Source organism: Triticum aestivum, chromosome 6B (assembly GCF_018294505.1).
Source record: "Triticum aestivum cultivar Chinese Spring chromosome 6B, IWGSC CS RefSeq v2.1, whole genome shotgun sequence".
In the NCBI taxonomy this organism is placed as follows: domain Eukaryota; kingdom Viridiplantae; phylum Streptophyta; class Magnoliopsida; order Poales; family Poaceae; genus Triticum; species Triticum aestivum.
The window spans coordinates 715,560,074-715,581,716 of NC_057810.1; the positions used below are offsets into that span (position 1 = coordinate 715,560,074).

At 44.2% G+C, this 21,643-nt stretch overlaps 1 protein-coding gene and 1 pseudogene across 4 annotated transcripts; both read right to left on the minus strand.

Annotated features, from left to right (window-relative positions):
* Positions 1-2,434: 2,434 nt before the first annotated feature.
* On the minus strand, positions 2,435-7,262 carry LOC123139942 (receptor kinase-like protein Xa21; annotated as a pseudogene).
* A 1,864-nt stretch (positions 7,263-9,126) lies between these two features.
* On the minus strand, positions 9,127-12,577 carry LOC123139943 (uncharacterized). 4 transcript variants are annotated; one of them, XM_044559655.1, is made up of 11 exons: positions 11,628-12,044; positions 11,395-11,544; positions 11,041-11,282; positions 10,691-10,911; positions 10,498-10,590; positions 10,315-10,425; positions 9,886-10,224; positions 9,750-9,812; positions 9,591-9,680; positions 9,421-9,504; positions 9,127-9,327 (listed from the first exon to the last, which is right to left on the minus strand). In XM_044559655.1, the coding sequence occupies exons 5-11, from the start codon at positions 10,498-10,500 to the stop codon at positions 9,142-9,144; spliced, it is 876 nt and encodes a 291-aa protein (XP_044415590.1). In that variant the 5' UTR covers positions 10,501-10,590; positions 10,691-10,911; positions 11,041-11,282; positions 11,395-11,544; positions 11,628-12,044; the 3' UTR covers positions 9,127-9,141. The 4 variants fall into 4 exon arrangements, 2 of the variants coding, with proteins under 2 accessions (XP_044415590.1, XP_044415591.1); XR_006469708.1 differs by having other exon boundaries at positions 9,135-9,327; positions 11,041-11,279; positions 11,628-12,060; XR_006469707.1 differs by having other exon boundaries at positions 9,135-9,327; positions 11,628-12,060.
* Between the last annotated feature and the right edge of the window lie 9,066 nt (positions 12,578-21,643).

Sequence of the window (21,643 nt, forward strand, 5' to 3'; positions counted from 1 at the left end):
CATCTCCAACTCGTTTAATTAAACCCAGTTTCAAAGTCTCTCTTCCATGTAAAATAGCTCTCCATGTGTGGGAGGAGTTCCTCTTATTCGATGCCGACAAAAAATCAGAATTGTGATAATATCGTCCTTTAAGAACCCTCGCACACAGAGAATCAGGACTAGTCAGCAATCTCCATCCTTGCTTCGCTAGCATGGCTTGGTTAAAGAGACCAAAATCTCTAAATCCCATTCCCCCCTCACATTTTGGTATAGCAATGTCCTTCCATTTTTTCCAGTGCATTCTCCTTCTCTTTTCATCTCCTCCTCACCAGAACTTTGCCACAATGCTAGTGATCTTTTTGCATGTTTTTTTGGATAGCCTGAAACAACCCATTGAGTAAGTTGGTATTGCTTGACATATAGATTTAATGAGCACTTCCCTGGCTGCACTGCTCATTAATTTAGGTGCCCAACCATTAACCAATTTCTTGATTTGGACTACCACATGTTCGAACTGACTATCAGATGATCTTCCTAATGCCGTAGGTAGACCGAGATATTTCTCAATTAACGCTTCTATCCCAATGCCCGAGTTACTATGAGTTTCAACTTTCATTTCATCACTACAGTTTGTGCTGAAAAATATTGCAGACTTGGTCTTGTTAACCCTCTGACCTGACCCTTCTTTATATATCTCAAGTATTTCATTCAGTCTTGCTGCCTCATCACTTGTTGCCTGAGTAAAAACCAGACAGTCATCAGCTAAAAGTAAATGTGACACCCAAGGGGCGTGAATACCCACCCTGATTCCTTTACGCAAATGAGCAGATCCATAAGATTTCAGCAAGCATGTTAATCCCTCGGCACATAAAAGAAACAGGTAAGGTGAAATTGGGTCGCCTTGTCTAATACCATGAGTGGGTTTAAAAGACTCCGAGAAAACCCCATTGACACGAACAGAGAAGGACACCGATTCCACACAGGCCATAATTCTGTCAATCCACTGATCAGCAAATCCAAGTTTTGCTTGAACTGCCCGAAGATAAGGCCACTCTACCCTATCATAGGCTTTTGCCATATCAAGCTTGATAGCACAAGCTCCTGACTTCCCCTTTTTTCTTTTCAGATAGTGAATGCATTCATATGCAGTTAGCACATTGTCTGAAATAAGCCGGTTTGGAACAAATGCACTTTGCTCCTCAGAGATAATTTCATCAAGGATTGGTCTCAACCTGATCGCCATCACCTTTGACACGATTTTATAAAGCACCTTACACAAGGAAATTGGCCTGTACTGCATTAGATCTTGTGGAGCTTTTATCTTTGGAATCAAAACTAGTACAGTTTTGTTAATTGCCTCTGGCATATTACCCGTCTCAAAAAATGATCTTATCGCCGCGCATATGGAAGGATTCAATAAACTCCAGTGCCGAATATAGAAACCTGCCGTAAACCCATCAGGTCCAGGGGACTTACTGGGATGCATCATAAACAATGCATTTTCTATCTCCTCATCAGTCACTGGCGCACAAAGTCTCTCATTCATCACATTTGTGACTTTGTTTTGAATAACTTCTGTAATCCTTTCCGGCCTAGTATGAAGGTCAGCTGTAAAGAGGTGCTGGTAGAACTTAATTGCCTCTTCTTCCATATCCTCCTGAGCTGTTCATTCATAGACTTGATATCTGGTACTAGCTAGAGTGGTCGAAAAACTACGTACTATATATGGTGTGGCAGTTGTGCAGTGAGCATTAAAAACTGAAGGAACGCTCGCCAGTTTCCGTGAATTAATGTACTAGCATCTGTTTTTTTTTCGAAAAGGGTACTAGCATCTGTTGCCAAGGCGAGGCGTCGTCTTCCGGTCGACGCGCCAGAGCTCGCCCTGCAGCCATGTCCACTGCGGTGTGTACTTGACGCCATCTTCACCGAGTACCAGAAGGGCTCCGTGCTGTTGGACGCCCACCCAGAAAGGGGTGGGGTACGTACCTGTATCTCTATCTGTATGTAGAACGAATATGCTCTCCCTCATCTCCCCCGGGCGGCAAATATGTGTTGACTTTGGCACCTTTCAACGAGAACCAGTCTTTTCTGAACTATAAACTGACGACTAAGTACGTAATATGGACCCGCCCGCGACCTCCTCGTCTCTCTCTCTCTCTCTCTCTCTCTCCCGTCCGTCCGGCTTGGTGGCTTGCCTGCTGCTCTTCCGTCCATCCGTGCGTGCTGGGATCGGTCGGCCAGGTACGTACGCGATTGACTCCCCGCAACTCAAAAATCAAGATAAGAAGAACATTTCGTGTTTTAGGGCCCGTTGGAAAATCTCTTTGATTTGCCACTTTTGCCAAAGTCCAAATATCCATTTTGCCACCGGTAAGTAGTTCTGTTCAGCACCGGTCCAGATGCTGCGGTGAAAACCTTCAAACTGATTGCTTGTAGAATACTTCATTCATGGTTATCAATGTTTATTGCCACATGAAAGCCTTCAAACAGAATAACATTAGATGCACAAGCATCCCTGTAGTACGATTAATGCACAAATGAAACCACATGGGAAAGCCCTTGCAAACTATATGGATTGGTGCCCATTGTCATCAATGGTTATTTCCACGCTGACGTCTTTAACTAGGAAAGACAGTGCAAAATCATTCTCAATCGCTCTGGCAAATGATCGTCTGTTCGAAACAAGGTTCTCCAGCCTCCCACTCTTCTTTTTCCTTCTGGAAAATCAACAATGTTGTGGTAAGGAAAGAAGTCTACCTAGTAGTGCAGAACTCAATAGAAGCACAAGTAGATATCAATCATATGGATGGTACTGTCTAAGATGTTCTTTAATATAAAAGCTCAATAATTTTAAGCATACAATTAACTAAGACTTTTTTTGCGAGTTACAATTAACCTAAGATTAACGCAACAGAAACCAAAGATTCATCATACAACGTTGCCCATCAACAACACAAATGATGGCAAAGAGACACATCTGCTAGCAGCTACCTACCTCGCTGTTTGTTGGAATGAAACTGAGGGGAAAACAAACCTTGAGAGAGTTTTATCATTTATAGTAGACAAGAAAATGTGGATACCTCTTTAGGATGAGTCAGTTAGCCTCGCAGTTCTTTTTCTATTAACAACCGAAACCTGCTTACACTACTTTACTTCTGTGTCCATGAGTCCAGGCCTGCAAAGATTTTTACCAAGTAGACACTAAAAAATGTTGACAACTAATAAAGGCCAACATCAGCCTAGCAAAATGCTCAGAATCAAGCTATGTGCGATAATTGGGAGCATAGCACACATTGTTTAATATACACCGTGTGCGAAGTTCCGCACACGGTATTTTAAAGGCAAATCATCTGCTATAAGTCGTGACAACACATACGATTGTGTGCGGAGTTTCGACGATTCCTGGAGGAATCAGGTCGATTCCTTTGTACAAAAAGGCAGCGTAAAGATTAACGTGAATGATAACATATGTCATTATTTCCAGATGCAAAGGGGCCTAAGAAAGGGGGGCCTGATGTCTCCTATCTTGTTCAACATAGTGGCAGATATGTTGGCAATTCTCATCGGTAGGGTTAAAAAGGGCGGGCAAGTAGTTGGACTCATGCCCCACCTTGTGGATGGTGGGGTGTCCATACTACAATACGCTGCCGACATAACCATTTTCATGGAACATGATCTACCAAAGGCTAGAAATATGAAGTTGGCTCTTTATAATATTATACATCATAAGGACTCTTATGTTGCTGCAGTATTACAGTATGTTCCTCTAAACATCCAGTTCATGAGGTCCTTAGTAGGAGAACGATGGGACGCGTGGCTACATCTCGTGCAGAGGCTGATGGGCATTCACCTCTCTGATAAACAAGATTCGATTCACAGGACACTATCCACGAATGGAGTTTTGTCAGTGAAATCTATGTATCTAGACTTAACTGATTCTGGTCCAATTCCAAAATCATTGCATATTTGGAAGATTAAAGTTCCTTTAAGAATCAAAATCTTCATGTGATTTATTCACAAGGAGGTGATTCAGACCAAGGATAACTTGGCAAAGTGAAGATTGGAGAGTAGTAAGCGATGCTGCTTTTGTGATCACGATGGAACTATTAAACACCTCTTTCTCGATTATCCTCTTGCCAAACATTTATGGCATTAGATTCATATAGCCTTTAATGTCAGCCCTCCAAATAGTGTTAACACATTATTTGGGACATGGCTAAATGGAGTGGAGACAAACAGTGCGGGACATATTCGAACAGGAGTATGCGCATTACTTTGGGCTATATGGAACTGCAAAAATGATATGATTTACAACAAACTCGTATAAATTTTTTGCAGGTTATTTACAGGGCCACTGCGTGGATCCATATGTGGTAGTTACTCACTCTTGCGGAAGCCAGGGAGCTTTTGGCTATTTGGTGTACCCTCTGGGAGATAGTAGCACGGGGTATTTACAACCGATTTGGATGGCAATCCAATAACAAGCAAGGTGTTTAGTCATCTCAACCTATTTCCGCCAGTTGTTGTCAACTATTATTTGCTCTCTTTTTTTTTTCTTTTAGCTCCATGTGAGCTTGTACTGAACCGTAAACATTCTGGTACTTTTGCTTAATAATATGGTAGCATGCATCAGCCTGATGTAGAGGCCCGGGATGACCATCCTTTTCAAAAACAAAGTCAGTGCGCCTTCGGCTCGCTTGAGTGTTTATAATCATTGCTAGGTGATCTACGAGTCTGGATGTAATTTTTATTATTTCTTGTGTTCGTTGTACTACCATGATTGGAGATGACTAGATCAGAAGTTTCCCGCAAAAAATAATCCATAAGTTTAGTATCGGAAAAAGTTAGCATGAAAAGATCAAGACATGCCTAGGTTAGCTTGTAAACAATACAATGGAGTTGTTGGCAATCGGCCAGGATTGTTTACGTGAAACTCCCCTTTTAATCTGTTTTGCTGATTGAGCACTGAGAGCCACGATCTCAGCGGATCGTTTATTGCCAAAGTGAAGGTTCGGAAGGTCCCAACCCTGTGAATTACAATAATCAGGTAGTACAATGATAGGTTTGCTCTTGACGTCTTCTTCGTGAGCATAAAATAGGCGAAAGAATATGAGTGACATGCAACTAAGTATTGTAATGAGTAGTCCAATAATCAGGTAGTACATACTGTGTTTCTTCTCTCCGAGAGATGGCGGGACATGGGAGAAGATCCAGTGTTCCGCCAAAAATAAAAGGTCCATGTTGCCTCCAAGTGAGACGGAACTGTTATTTTCGACAAATATACTCTCTGTCATGGCACACCACCTCGCAGATTATTATCAGACATATCCAGATGGGTGAGCTGCTTTAAGCCGCCAAGCTCTATTGGGAGGAAGCCCCAAAAATTGTTTCGCTGAAGGATTAGGTATTCTAACTGTTCAAGATTACCAAAAGAACCTGGAACTTGACCAATGAAATTGTTGGAAGAAAAGTTTAACAGTCTTAGCCCTGAAATATTGCCTAGTGAAGCAGGGAGATGACCTTCAAAATTGTTATTGTCCAAACAGAGATGTTTAAGATCTGGGAAGGTGTCACCAAAGTTCGATGGCAGTGTTTTTCCAAGCATATTGGAATATAAGTATAAATATTGGAGAGAAGACTGATTGTATTTGTACAGGGTTTCTGGTATTCCACCTGATAGCATATTTCCAGCAAGGCCTAAATAAACAAGAGATGGGAAACTTCCCATCTCATTAGGAATGGTTCCCATTAACCTATTATCAGTAAGCACGATGTCTTCAAGGTGACTATTGTTTCTTAGGCTTGGTGGGATTGTTCCGGTGAGATTATTTGAGGAAAGCCATACTTTCCTTAGATTGGATAGGCGACCTATACCAGGGGAATTTCACCCATTAGTAAGTTGGCAGATAGGTCTAGGCTCCTTAGCTTGGAGCAGTTTGTGAGAGTATCTGGAATGGTCCCTCGCAGTGAGTTCTTTCCCAAGTCAAGGTATTCCAGTCTGTGGAGACGGTTGAGAGGAGGTAACTCACCGGTGAAGCCATTTTTGGACAGGTCCAGTGTCCTAAGGAACGTTAGGTTGCCCAGGGAGGAGGATATCCGACCCAACAACCCTCGTTGTCTGAGGTACAGCTTAGTGACTCGCCCCGAGCTGCAGTGGACGCCATCCCAACTGCAAAGAGGGACGCTGGTGTGCCAAGTTGTCAAGGCTTGTCTTGAGTCGTTGGTGATGGCCTGCTTGAAATCTAGCAGCGAGATCATGTCCGTGCTGTTATCATGGACTGTTGTCATTGATGAGCAGAGGATGCTCCCGACTCCGCAAGAAATGAGCAGCAACGGCAGTAGCATAAGCATGGTGGCGAGCCTTGCCGCTTGACTAATGGCCATGTCACCTGCAAATTAAAGTTTGAATGAAGAATAAAACATTGTGCGTACTATGTTTACTGCAAGTTTGGTCATTGCGTGCATCAATTGATACACAAGCATGCACCTTGCATATCTTGTTTTCAAAGAGAGAGAAAAAACTTATGAGTAGGTCATGAACAATACTACTAGGTTTTGTGAGCTTGCTCTCATGAACAACACTAATAGGTTTCATGATCCGATGGGGGGAAATATTAGAAGTAGAACCCATGTGAAAAATATTAGTTTTGCCTTTCGCGAGATTTTTGTTTTTGACAGTCAAGAAGATGTAAGAAGCAGTACTAAGTACTAACTACTAACTGAGTGAGTAATCAGGATTCAGGAGGAGGAGGCACCTTTGCCCAAGAGAGAGTGGCTAGGGCACCTTTGCTCGGCCGAATCACACGGAACGGCAGCCTCTCTTGCATGGTTTTGCCGCCGCCGGCCGGGCTCTGAGGTGTGTCAGCCGTGAAGCCTGTGAGTTGAGTTGGAGGTTGGAACGCTGGACGCTCAAATGGACGCTCACCTTGCTTTTGCTTGCAGGTGTTTTAAAGAAAGAAACCACGTTCACAGTTACGTCCACACACCTGCAAGAATACTCTCACGCACGGCTCAGTCCTTCTCAGCTGGAATCAGACAGAGATGATATCCTTTGGCCCTTACTGCTTGTTAGAGTATGATTTGTAATCATCTCCTGCCTTATCTCTAGGAGAGACTTATTGTTCTTCAAGCCTTGTACTCTGTATAAACCGCCCAAACGCTCAATACACACCCATCATATTCTCTCAATCTCTCTTTATTCCCTTCTAACATGGTATCATCCTAGCCGGTCCAAACCCTAGCCGCCTCCCACTGCTTCCGCCCCGCGGCGCGCCCCTAGGGCGGTCGGCCTCCATGTCTGCCGCCGGGGGCCGCGCCGCCCATACCTAGGGTTCTTCTGCCGGTCGCGTTGACCGGTGCCCTAGAGAGTCTTTTTCTCAATCCTTTGATCCGGTTTTTTCTATCTCTCGCCGGTCGCTTTGATCGACGTTTCCTTTTTGGTTTTCAGATCTAAGATCTTTCTTTGCTTATTCATAATTCATTCAAATTATGGCACCTCAGATGGTATTGTGCGTCTCGCATGGCATGCGTATATTGTGTGCATATGTATGGTCCCTGGAGCACATATTGCTTAATAGAGACAGCGATCGGCTTGCAATATTAACTCTACGCCCACTTGCAGCGGGCAAGAATATTATGTTAGAACCCCACTTGCAGCCGGCCACTAGAGAACCTTTTTACATGTCTAGCAGATTTTCTAGTATTTTGATTCCAATCAGATAAGGTCGAAAGATCAAGTGGAAGTTTCTAAATGCTTTTCTGGAGTAGATCAAACATTATTGTCCCAACTCTGAAAAAAAAAGAATAAAAGTGTTATTGTCCAGGCCATCCCCATCGCACCGCGTCAGATGGGCTTAATTTTGTCACCATTTGCACATGTTTACTAGCACTATACAATGCAATGACGCATCTTGCTGACAGTACGTATATCATATAGAAGTACCACACTAGAGACAAGAAGGTCGCTTGACTAATAAGCTGCAGCTGTGATATATAATCGGCATTTGGCAAGCTAGTCAGCATTGTAAAACAACGCCTAGCTGTTAGACAGAGGAGTCCAGCTTTCTCAAAAAACCGTAATATCAAGATGATAGTAATTACATTCAGCCTATGCAATGACACAATATTAAAAATTAGTTGAGATTTTTTTTTGAAACGCGGTCCCTTAGGACCCGATTCATTAAATAAGCTCGAAGAGAATTGCCCGGTTAATAAACGGAAAACTGGGCGAAAACCGTCACAACTGGCCCGCAGAAACAAGGCACACAGGGCGACCTGGCAACCCACACAAGAACGCACACACGCTGCCGAGGAGAAAAGCGTCGTCGAGGCTGCAGCCCGGCGTCATCGTCAGCACGCCTCCGCGAGGGCGAATCCGAGTCCACCATCGACGACCACCGAAGAAGCCCTCACTGCAAACAAGCGTCAAGGCTTGCGCCGGCCGATGCCAAACAGTCAGCCACACGCGCCGGCGACTAGGCAGCTCCGACTCTGTCGAGGAGCATTACAGAAGAAAAGCGTTGGGCTTGCGCCGAGCCAGCGCCAGAGCGACGACTCCTCGAACACGCCAGAAGAGACCGACTACCAAGAACCATCAGCAAACCTGACTCCGCCCGAAGCCGCCATCATTGCCACAAAACAGGAAGCCGCGCAACATCCGCATTGCCGGACGGACACCAGCCAACCGCAATGCCACGAGCATCCAGCCCATGAAGCGCGCAAACAGGATCCGAAGCTCTTCACGGCGACGCCCCAAAGAGGGAAGCGACGATGTTGACGCCGTCGCCCGACCAACCAGGTCTTAGGCTTTCACCCGAAGAGCAAGATCCGAAGCTGTAAGAGGGTGTGGCACTCCACAACGACGCCTCCGAGGAGGTTAAACGATGCCCACAGAAGCTGACGCCGCTGGCCGGCAAGAGCGGGCAAGCTTTCACCAGGAGCATACCCAACACCACCAGCACCCTCACGCATTGCACCTTCGCTGACCCGCCCACCTCTCGTGGAGCCACCGTGCCAGCAGCACCGAAGAGCCACCACACTAAATAAACTGGACCCGGCAACGAAGTCTAATGCCCAAGGTCACCTCGCAAGCTCATGCTTGGTTAAATTTATCGTTTACTTGCATACAACAGATTGAGCAAGAATTGTAATAAAATCCATTTTTCAAGCAGACATGATAATGAGGGTTTGGGTTGTTAATTTGGGTGCAGTAAACCATGCTACTTGGTGAATCTTTACCTTGATGGAAGAAGAACGCCTTCTTTTTGAGCGGTGTGGGTGTTCAGTTCTAGTCCTTTGCTGGTTCGGTCTTGAAACAGATTCACCCGTAATATTCCTCATTTCCCTCACCTACCAAGATACAATAATATTAGATGGAATGATATTCATACCTTGAAGCTACAGAAAGCTACAACTTCAAAACTCAAAAGGCACGAAAATTACCTCTAGCACGGAATCAATAACAAGGTCTTGTGGTGATGATGAATTTTGTTGAATTTGTAATTGGTTGACATCATGGTCGCCAACCTAGTTCCATGACACAACAATGGTAAGCAAGCAATTATTTTATATTCTATCTTTGTGACATGAGTAAGAGTAACTACATGCATAACCTTTTCATGCAAACGTGATAAATTATTATCCTCAGGAATGTCATGTTGCATAGACGAGCGTGCCTCAACGGGTCCATTGCACTGGGTTCTCTGCAAACTGAAATATTAATATAAAGGTTTCGAGTGACAAGCAATGATGTAGGCATTTATTAACATTACCTTTGTTTTACCAAGCAGTACTGGTGACCGAGAAATACCATTATCATTTGATTGGAGGTTTTCCTACAGAACTAAAAAATGTGAGTAAACTATTGATAGAAATGCATGCAAAGGGTGGGATAAAGAAGTCCTTTACCTCTTCTATGCCATTATTGACATAGCCTTCTTTGTTATTCATATCTTTAATAATCTGGTCTTGCTTTTTTATATGCTCCTTCATCTTTGCTATTACCTCCCAAACGTCATGTTCAACTTCATATGGTGATCCATCAGTTGTAGTCATATTGATGTTCTTTAGATACCGTGGCATCCGACCGTAGACTTGCTTAGGAGTTGGAAGCAAACCCATGCCATGCACTTGTCCAATCTTTTCTTTCCCTAACACTTCCTGCAGGGCATCACCTTCCCATGCGACTCTTCCATTCAAATTTTGTGCCAACTCTGGTCGTTCGGTTATTAGATTCTCCAATCGATCCTATAAGAAAAGAATCATGCATACACTAGTTAGATTGACCCATAACTTGATCCAGAGAACAATTAGACAATTTCTATATTAATTGCCTACCAGGCGCTTATTTCTATCTTTATTTTTAGCATCAACATCGTCCTTCTTCTTGTGAGTTGCTAAATAAACCTTTGATCTGTGTGGTCGTTTCTTTTCAGGATCAGCTTGCCTCTACAAAACAAAAACAGCACCCATATGACAAAAGAGACACAGGACAACACTTCAGGAATCAAGATTACTCACCATGTCTTCGCCCCAACAAGCATAACTCTTTGCGCCAGCATTATGTGAATCCTTCACGAGGGAACGACTAATTATGTTCTTCTCAGCAAGGTCCTGTTATGATGTAATCATATCTTAAATGCAACTTTTAAGATAAGCCCGAGAACTCACATTTAAATGTCAAAACAGTAAAGTACAGTATCTCATTCATTACCCTTCCTTTTTTGGACTTCCAATATTTAACAAGCCCACACCATTGACGTCGTCCACATCTTCTGGACAGAGCTTATACAAAGCCTTTCGCTTGATGTTTGGATTTTTTTCAATGGCGGGTTTGAAGAAAGCATCTTTCAAACTAGACTTAAATTTCCTCCAGTCTCTTCCAATTGATTTGAGTATCCATTTTTCACATGATCGAGGATACACGAACTTTGTCTGAAAGTACAAAATAATGAATGGATGTAAATAGACATGCAGACCACACTACATCTCATGTAGACAAATTAGATATAAATAGAAGGACAGCAAATAACATATTTTGTTTTCTTGTTAATTGCGAAGTACCTGTACGCACTGCAATATTGTTTCCTCACCACTATTCTTTTTGACATGACGCCAATCATTTATGTTTAGTGGGCAAAATCCTCCATTTCTAGCAACCGTGCCCAGAAACTTCCCCAAGATTGCACCTTCATCTCCTATAGGCTGGCTATCTTCATTGCATTTCACAACTATTCTCTGCCCCTTTGGCATGTTCCAGACAATTGGCAAGCTTGTTCTCTTGCGCTTGCGTACTTCTTTGTCTACTACAAGATTAATTAAGAAAAGTACTAATGAAATGACGCCCGCCGATTATTCTTTCGATACTAAGCATATACAAGTTAATTAATAGAAGCACAAAATGTAATAGGTTGTTACCTTGATTGTGAACTTGACCCTCTTCACCGACCAATGCTTGTGATTCATGACCTTGTGGGAATTGCTCACCATTGTTGCAGTCTCCATCTTCATCATCACGTTGGTCCGTAACCTGAATCACATTCAACCTTTTTGACCTACGTGGTGGTCCTGCAGAACAACCACACATCTTTTATTCCAATAATTACAACAGTAGATACAGATATGTAATAAGGATGGTTCAAGAGGGATACTTTGCGGCCCTTGCGTAGTAAGTTGCCCTGCCGCTTCAGCAGAGACACCACCGTCCTGTAAGAGAACACTCTCATTTGGATGGTTAGATGGAGCAACATCAATTTGCTTGCTAGGCGGAGCAATATGATCGTCAGCCTTCTCCTTAGACACATACAGATGGACAGCTTTCACAATCTCAGGGTCGGACAACATTTTCATCACAAGACCTTCATCATAAATGTGAACTAAGTAGGAGCTGCCTAGACGGGTTTTTTTTGCATAGTACAGAAAGTCAATTGCCTGAAAGCCAACTTCTTCGATCATCAAGATTAAGTCGTAATACGAGACATCACGTCTCATCATGGATCTTTGTAAAATTTTGGCTTCCTGATTTGTATCTTCATAGTGCAGGTATATGGTCAACTTGTCCGTCGCCATCCTAAGTTATATATAAAAATGTCAATTAAATCATTACAAGTAAAGCCAAATTAACTAATGACATAACAGGGACAATTTAATTTGCCAATAGACATGTGAATGGAGAGGGCAGAGAAGTACACAATAGCACGTCAATACACTATCAGCTTATCATAACTTAAAACAGAGAGATGAGGTACAAGACCATGGGTCCAGCCACACCCACACTAAGATATAACGCTGTCGACATATGGATTCAGGACAGGTTTAAGTTGAAAAGTGTACAGGGCCTGATGATGTTCACTGCTTCCCTAAACAGAAGGGAAATTGAAAGTACATAGGATCATCAGGTGATGGTGCAAATCTTAAGCATTTTCTCTGTTCGTAATTTCAGTCATTTTTTATCCTAATGGTTCAATTTACGCAGGCGAAACTGTTACAGTAGATCGGCTGCATCGAATTGAAGAGCAGAGTTGGGTTTGATCATGATAGTCTTAGGGCATCAAAGAAAATGACAAAGGAGCCGAATGAGCCCAGATTTGTTTGGTGTGCCCAGATTGCAAACTAGACATGTTAAAAAGCTTGAAGCGGGCGCAGCAAAGCGCGTCGTTTGCTTCTAGTTTCTCAAGAAGTCTGATCAAATTTAAACAATAGTCAATGGATCGATCTAGCAGAAGTGTAGAACACGCACGTATATCAATGGATCGACCTGATTAGTGGATTAGGCATTGGCACATCGCAAAACTATAGTCAGACACAAGCTTATATGGTTTATGGGCTTTTCAACATATGTGATTGCTTAATTATTTGTCTACGTATGGGCTAATTATGCAATTAGCCACGGCTATTAGGCATCTACAGTACACACTGTGCTACGAATTGTTGAGGGAGCGAGCGATTGGCAGGGGAACCCCTGCTGGCCTCTCCCCGTCCCCGCCCCTGCATCACTACAGTGGTGTTTCACCTAGCATACCTCAGAGAATTCGTAGCAATCAGATCAGGGAAGGGTGGCGTTCAAATCCATACCAGCCACGAGATCGTACTCCTTCAGGATGTAGGTGGCGGAGCTGAAGACCGACGAAGCCGTCGCCGCAACGATCCAAACGGTGCCGGGACAGATCGAGGAAGCGGCACCGATGCAGGTCGAGGAAGCGGCAGATCCTACAGGGGTTGAGATGGGGGTGGGAAGGGGGGGGGGTTGCAGGTGGCGGCCGCTGCGTTGGAGTGCGGCGAGGTAGCCGCCGAACGATGGGCGGCTGGGCTGGATGTGGATGGGTTTGAGACCCAATTTATCTAGCGTTTTTTAGTTAGTTGGAGGGAAAAGTAAGCGTGAAAGTAATTGGAGGGAAAAGTAAGCCCATGGTCGAGAACTGGAGGAAATTTGGATATATTTTTTTTATCAAGGAGAACAGGAGGGAAATTGTTTTGGAAGAACCGGGACATTGTTACATATATTAATTTGTTTGGAATATAAAGTTTTCCAAAAAGTGTTTTTGGCATGGAAAAATAGAGTATATTGTATTTATTATTTTATTGATTGAAAGGGAAATTAGATATAGATAAATAGTAATGGCTTTATAAAATTGATTTACGTAACATGTGCTAAATAACCTATAACATGGTTTCTTGCTCTAACAGCGGCGATCGGCTGGCAGATCCCGCTCCTGATCGGTCGTCTCGACCAAGATCGTATCATTCCCACACGCCTTCCAATGGAGGCTATGACCGGTGTGGACAAAACTACGACTAACATCAATGGTAGAAGTTGCGACCCGTCCAGGAACATGTTGTGACCAACGAGGCTGGCGACTTTTGATCGGTGCTGAGAGCACAAGTGGTGGTGCTACAAAGTGGCGACGATGACATGCGTTAGCTGCCACCACCCGTCGACGGTGTTGTAACGACATATCCATGGTGATAGAGCATAAGAGGAGGGTATCCCAGCTACACCACGGTTCAAAAACCGACCATACTTGCAGTCATATCAGAAAAAGAAAACTTGCACCCTCGATGGCTGGTTAAAGAAAAACATTTTGTAACTCGATCGACCGATATGACTCCTAATCGGTCGCCTCAACCAAGATCATGTCATCCCCAACGACTGCCCATGGAAGCTATGACCGGTGTGGGAGAAAGCTAAGGCCGACAATGCTATAAGTTGCAATCAGCCCGAGAGCATGTTGTAACCCGCGAGGCTGACGACTTTTGACCGGTGCTGAGAGCGCATGGGGTGGTGCTACGAAATTGGCGACGACGATATGCGTCAGCTATGACCGACCGTCGGCGGTGTTGTAACGACATATCCGAGAGGCTGACAGATCAATCTAGCCTCCTCATTCCTTCCACCTTCATGGTGATAGAGAATAAGGGGAGGGATACCAGCTGCACGCACGGTTTAAAAAACCGAGCATACTTTCAGTTGTACTAGAGAAGGAAACCTGCGACCTTGATGGTTCTTTAAATAAAACTATTGTATTTAGACCGACCGATCTTGCTCTTGATTGGTCGCCTCGACCAAGATCGTGTCATCCCACATGACTGCCCATGAAATCTATGTCGTGTGGGGGAAAGCTATGACTGACAACCGACCGAAAATGATGTTGAAAGGACATATCCGAGAGGCTGTCAAATCAATCTACTCTCCTCGTTCCAAGGACGTTAAGCGATGGACTTGCGGCTCCCTGGCCTGCAGTGTCGGCCGCCACAACTAGTTGATGCTCGTGGCCTACCGCGCCGGTCGCCTCGACTAGGACCAATGCGTGAGGCCAAGCAGCCAGTGGACGCGCCGCCAAGTGCGCCGTCCACTCCTTCTTACTGAACGACTTTAGCGACACACACGGCGGCCCACGGCGCGGCTGCCCTGGCATGACGGTGTGGAGTTTCCCGACCACGGTGAGGCGCGACAATGGCAGGAGGGGCGCGGTCTCAAGAATAGAACAAACAGCCGGCACGATCTTGGGATGGATTGGGGGCACTCCATGGTGTAATGCGGCGGCCGGAGAAGGCGCGTCGGTGAAGGAGCATCGTGGTCGGGGGTGGCGGAGGATCTAATCGGGTCGGGATACAGGAAGGAGCCTGCAAAACAACGGTTTTCATAGTGGATGACCCGATTATTATAGCGGACGACCTCATTTCCGGAATCTGGTAGAAATGCGTCTACATTAGACAATAGGTTTTTGAAGGACGCGGACATGCGGTTGGACTAGTAAAAACCAGAATCGATGACCTAGGCAGTTGGCTTAGCTCCATTGACTGTCCAGGCAATAAAAAAAACGGTTGAGCCAAGTTTTTTATTTTTGAGAATTAAACGATGCCAAGTGTTCAAGCCCATCGTTCTTCCTAAAAAAAGCCCATCGTTTTCTGTGGCCGCAAAACGATTTTTTTTCATGTGAATACGGTAGGTTTCCTCAAAAGAAAAAAATGAATTGGTGGAAATCTATCCACTACCCCCCCTCCGCCGCCGCTTCCAACAGGGCGCAACCACCCCTTCCGCCGCCGCCCTTGCCCGGTGCGGCGACGCCGCTGCGCGCCACAAGGAGCCAGGACCAACACGCCGGCGCCTCCCCGTACGACCGCGCGAGCGCTGCTGCGTGCTGGTCCAGCGCCCCCGTCGTCCAAGGGACGCCATCGCCGCCGCCTGGTCTCGAAAATCCAGCTACTCCAGCCGTCCTTCGGTTGCCTCCCTCCTCTCAGAACTCCAGGCAGGACGACCAGCCGACCAGGACGACGCCTCCCTCTGCTCCTGACCAGGACGCTGGTAATAGAAGCATCTTTATGTCATATGTCAACTTGTGAAGTTTGTGAACTACTAGAATTAGAAATATTCGGGAAAGGAACTAGAAATTGTTAGTGTATATCATAAATTATGCCGCTGTTCACATTGTCTTGATTGTCCGATTGCAGCTGCTGTTTGCTAGTTGCGTATATCTGGATCTTGTGCTTGCTAATTGATAGTATATTTGTAGTTGCTGGTTACTTTGTATTTTATTACGATTTGTTTATCTATTGATTGGAGTGTCTATTAGTAATATGGCTTAAAAAACTGGACATGGAACCGGCTTCTCCAATGTCTTGAGACCGAGCCAGATCAGGTTTCAGAGTGGCAGCTTCATGGCTTGCTGATGTGCTTCTCTTTTAAGTTCTAAAAATAGGACCATTGTAGAAGTAAACTAGTACTACTAGACCGTCCGACCCATCTATGTCTGTTGTTGCAATAAAGACCAAAGCAAGTCTGTTTAAGGAATTATAGGAAGACATGTTCATGTTAGTTTTGTCCCTTGTCACTCAGCGCAGTAACTACATTTCCTTTTGTTATAGTGTATCAATGGATTTAGAATTTATAAAGGAGCTATTGCTTTCTCCTAGACCAAGTGAGGAATACTTGGCTGGTGTTGCTGGTTTTCTTGACTTTGCGTACATCGGGAAAAGTTCTGATGCCAAGATCCGTTGCCCATGCGTCATATGTGTCAATGGATCGTTACAGAAGCGGGAGGACGTGTACGATCACTTGGTTTGTAGCGGATTTTCACCTGGATATACTGTTTGGGGTTGCCATGGGGAAACAACATCATTCATCTCTGCTAACAAACAAGGTGAAACTCCAACACACATGAGAAGTAACAAAAGGTCACGATCACAGTTTGAAGGAACAAAATCTAATATGCGTCAGTTAGTGGAAGATGTTTTCTGTGGATCTCCAACGATAGAACCTGAAGCCCAAAATACGTCTAAACCAGGACCAGACCCTGATTCACAAGCTTTCTATGACCTTTTGAGAGATGCAGATCAACCTTTATGGCCAGGCTGCGAACTATCCATCCTTTCTCTTGTTGTTATTCTCTTCCACATAAAAGCCACTAACAAGTGGAGCAATAAATCTTTAAATGATTTGCTAGCAGTTCTGCAGAAAGCAATTCCTAATGGTAAGAATTTACCTAGTACATTTTCTGAGGCGAAGAAGATCGTTGGAAAGCTTGGGCTTAGTTATGTGAGAATTCATTCTTGTGAAAATAACTGCCAGCTTTATAGGAAAGAGAAAGCGAGTGATGATTTTTGTTCAGTGTGTGGAACTTCAAGGTGGAAGAACATACCAGATAAAACTAATTTGACTAAGAAGGAAAGAAGGAAGGCAATCCCAAGGAAGGTGTTATGATACTTTCCAATTAAGCCAAGGCTTAAGAGGCTTTTCATGCACAAAGATATAGCTACAACTTTAATATGGCATGACGAAGAGCGCACAAAGGATGGAGCATCACGTCATATAGCTGATTCAGAGGCTTGGAAGGCCATTGATTCTAAGTATAAACACATCGCGTCAGACCCCCGGAACATGAGGTTTGGAGTAGGAGCTGATGGGTTCAATCCATTTGGGAAGATGAGTTCCAAACATAGCTGTTGGCCCGTGGTCTTAGTGCCCTATAATCTTCCTCCATGGTTATGCATGAAAGCCTCCTCTCTTCTGCTTACTTTGATTATTCCAGGTTACCCTAGAAAGAACTTCCATGTATTCATGGAACCAGTTTATGAGGAACTAGCTGAGTTGTTTGAAGTTGGAATGTTAACATATGATGCATCTCGAGATGAGACGTTCCAACTTTATGCGGTTGTGTTGTGTATTGTGAGTGACTACCCTGGGCTTGCAATTGCTTCAGGACATAGCACCAGTTCTGAGTCCGGTTGTTTCCCGTGTAGTGATGAAACTTGGTCTTTACGCTTGAAACATGGGAGGAAGTTCTGTTTCACGGGACATCGCCGATTTCTGCACCCAGACCATGAGTTCCGCTATGAATCTGACTTGTTTGATGGATTGGAGGAACACAAAACAGAACCAACTCTTTATTGTAAAGTTGGAGTTTTAGATAAGATAAAATCAATTAAGAACTTCGATGATTCCAAAACTTGGAAGTTTGTTAACGGGTTTTTCTCTCATTTGACTTATTGGGACTACAATTTGCTCCGCCACAATCTAGATATTATGCACATTGAAAAGAATGTATGTGAATATATATATGGGACACTTCTAGGAATAGAGGGCAAGGCAAAGGATAATTTAAAGGCACGGCTTGACCTGCAGGACATGAAAATCAGGCCAGAGCTACATCCTCAAAAAAAAAAACAATGACAAGTATTTTCTTCCTCCTGCTTCGTATACGTTGTCAAAGAAACAGAAGCAGCAGTTTTGCAAAGTACTTCATGATATAAGAGTACTAGATGGGTATTCGGGGAACATCTCAAGATGTGTAAATGTTTCTGAAGGGAGAATTTCAGGCCTTAAAAGCCATGATTGTCATATTCTGATGCAACAACTATTGCCTGTTGCATTGAGAGGCTTACTTCCAGATAATGTCACATCTGTCTTGTTTGATCTATGTGCATATTTTAGAGAAGTTAGTGCAAAGGTTCTGCATGTGAGAGATCTTGAGAAGTTAGAGCAAAGAATAAAGATAACATTATGCCGTATGGAGATGATATTTCCACCCGGATTTTTTACTGTTATGGTGCATTTGGTTCTTCATCTAGCAACAGATGCAAAAATAGGTGGCCCTGTGGCCTACCGTTCAATGTGGTTTTTGGAAAGGTATTTTGTCAAAAATGAGACATATATATTTTCTAATTATTACAGTACTACATTCATTAACATTTTTTGTCTTCTTTTTTCATTTTTTATTTATGCAGGTATCTCTGTGTCCTGAAGTCATATGTGCGTAACAGAGCACATCCAGAAGGATCTATCGCTGAAGCACATCTTGCAGACAAGTGCATGACGTTTTGCTCAAGATATATTGATGGTTTCGCCACCAAGCATAATCGGCCTTCAAGGAATGACGATGACGATGAGGCGGTTGATGTTGAACAAGGATCAACTCTGTTTCCTTCGGTAGGAAAACCACTTGGAAAGCCTGGCAATTATGTTCTTAGAGGGATGACTAAATTCCAAGCACATAGATATGTGTTGTTCAATTGCTCAGATGTCAACCCATTCCTTCGGTAATACGTCAATCCTCTAAATAATATCAGTTTTTTTACATGTTTTCACAACTCTTTCTCTGGCTTCAAAACTAATTATAAAATTACTTTGCAGAGCTCACGCTGATGAGATCACTAGCGAGCGTGGTGTCTCAAACATGGTCGAGTCCATCCAACATGATAAGTTCAACGACTGGTTCAAAGCTCATGTAAGTCCGTATTTCATATTCTTTGTATGTACAACTGAAGCCATTTACTAACAACTTCTTAATCTACAGATAATTAAATTGGAGAAGGAAAATGGTATTGGTAGTATTAATAATGATATTAGATGGCTAGCACGTGGCCCAGTAGATGCAGCAAGAAGGTACCGCGCTTACAACTCCAGAGGATATCGGTTTAGGCCTAAACGGTTAGACAGGGTGAGTCAAAATAGTGGAGTGGTGGTACATGCCAAAACATCTACATATGCTGCACCAGGTGATGCGACCCCTGTTTTAGGTGATGTGACTTACTATGGCAGGATAATTGATATTATTCAGTTGAACTACTCTGGACAATTTTCGGTGGATTTATTTAAGTGTGAATGGGTTGATATTTCTGAAAAAGGAATTGAGAAGGACAAGTATCACTACTAGGAAAAGGGCTATAGATGGAATTGACACTAATGGCGCACCAGACATGTGGTGCGCCATTAGTATATACTAATGGCGCACCACCTTCTGATGCGCCATTAGTGTTGAAACTACTAATGGCGCACCCTGCCCACGGTGCGCCATTAGTATCAATTTTTTTTTGAACTAGTGCGCCTGTCCAAACATACTAATGGCGCATCCACTGGTGGTGCGCCATTACTAGTTGTAACTAGTAATGGCGCACCAGCCAGAAGGTGCGCCACTAATGTTATTTTTTTTATTATTGTTTTTATTCCTTTTTTTGCAAAAGTACTAATGGCGCACTCGCACGCGGTGCGCCATTACTAGTTCAAACTAGTAATGGCGCACCGTGGCAGAGTGGGCCATTAGTGTGTTTTTTTTTGCAAAACTACTAATGGCGCACCACCAGGGGGTGCGCCATTAGTAACCTAGATTACTAATGGCGCATTTGTTGCTGGTGCGCCATTAGTAAGTGGGCAATAACAAGATATTTTGGACAGCCTCTCCTCCCACACTCACTTTCTCCCCACTTCATTCTCTCCACCGCCTCCTCCTTGTCTCGGGTACCTCCTCTTTTTCACCTCATTTCCACCATAGATTCATTCAAATTAAGTAGTTAAGTTACCTTGTTTTGCTAGGTAAGTAAGGGGGGAAGCTATATTTATGTTGTTCTCCCTACAACAATGTGCACATGCACTTTTTATGGCCTAGCTAGATCTATGTATGTTCGTGGTGTTGCATATGTTTGTGGTGTTGCATATGTGTTTGTGTTTGGAGGTGTACCGGTATTTGAAATGCGATAGTTGCCAATATTTTGCCGGAATGTTGATTTATTTCCGTTTCAGCGAGAATTTTGGCATTAAGCATTCTTTTTGGTCCTATTTTTAGGGAAAGTCATGCCAAATTTTTTCTTGGTTCTAAAATATCATTTTGCTCTACCCCGCAGGCGACCATGGTCCGCACGATGACCGAAGGCATCGTGAATAGGTTTTTGAGGTCCGCGAAGGCCGAGATGCTTCAAAAGAACGAGACAGAGATAAGATGTCCGTGTCGAAGATGCAAGCTGAATAGCCTTATTGCGGACCCGGATTCCGGGCAGGTGCGGGACCACCTGCTCTTGCGTGGTTTCATGGATGGCTATCGGTGGCAAGGTGATGAAGATGACTACGAAGTCGTCCATGGGGGCCGGGCAAGAAATGAGGAAGGGCAGCAAGACAACCACCACGGCTCGGGGGGGCGAGAAGACGAAGAATCCCCAGGAGATGATCACGACGGTGATGCTGTACACAGTCATCATGTAGAAGATGCAGGACATGATGATGATGCCGGCGGAGCAGACGACGCTGGACCATCGATGGGCTGGGTGCAGGACCCTCATATTCAAGAGCTGCTTCGCAAGCAGACGGATAACGCAAGAGATGCCGCCCGAGAGAAAGCCAAGATGGATCAACTTGAGTTAGACGCGGTTACTCCATTGTATGAAGGATGTAGGCCCGAGGATACCCGCCTGAAAGTAACGCTCATGGCTCTGGAGATGAAGGTAAAACACAAAATGACCGACGCATGCTTCGACGAGAACATGTCATTCTGGCACGAACGTCTTCCCAAGGGGAACAAGTGCCCGACCAGCTTGGAGGAGGCGAAGAAAATCGTGTGTCCTCTGGATTTACCGCACGTGAAATACCATGTGTGCATGAACAATTGCATCATTTATCGGGACGAGCACGCGGAGTCTACCATATGTCCGGTGTGCGGTGTCACTCGATACAAGAAGAGGAAGAAAGCTCCTCGAAAAGTGGTGTGGTACTTTCCGATCACTCCTCGTCTGCAGCGGTATTTTGCAAAGCTCCTGCGTTGGCACGCGGATAGGGAGGAGAAGAAGCGAGAAGATGACGCAAATGATCCGGAGATAGATAAAAAGACAAGATGCTGAGTCACCCTAAGGATGCGAGCCAGTGGCAAGCGTTGAACTTCGAATACCCAGAATTTGGGAATGA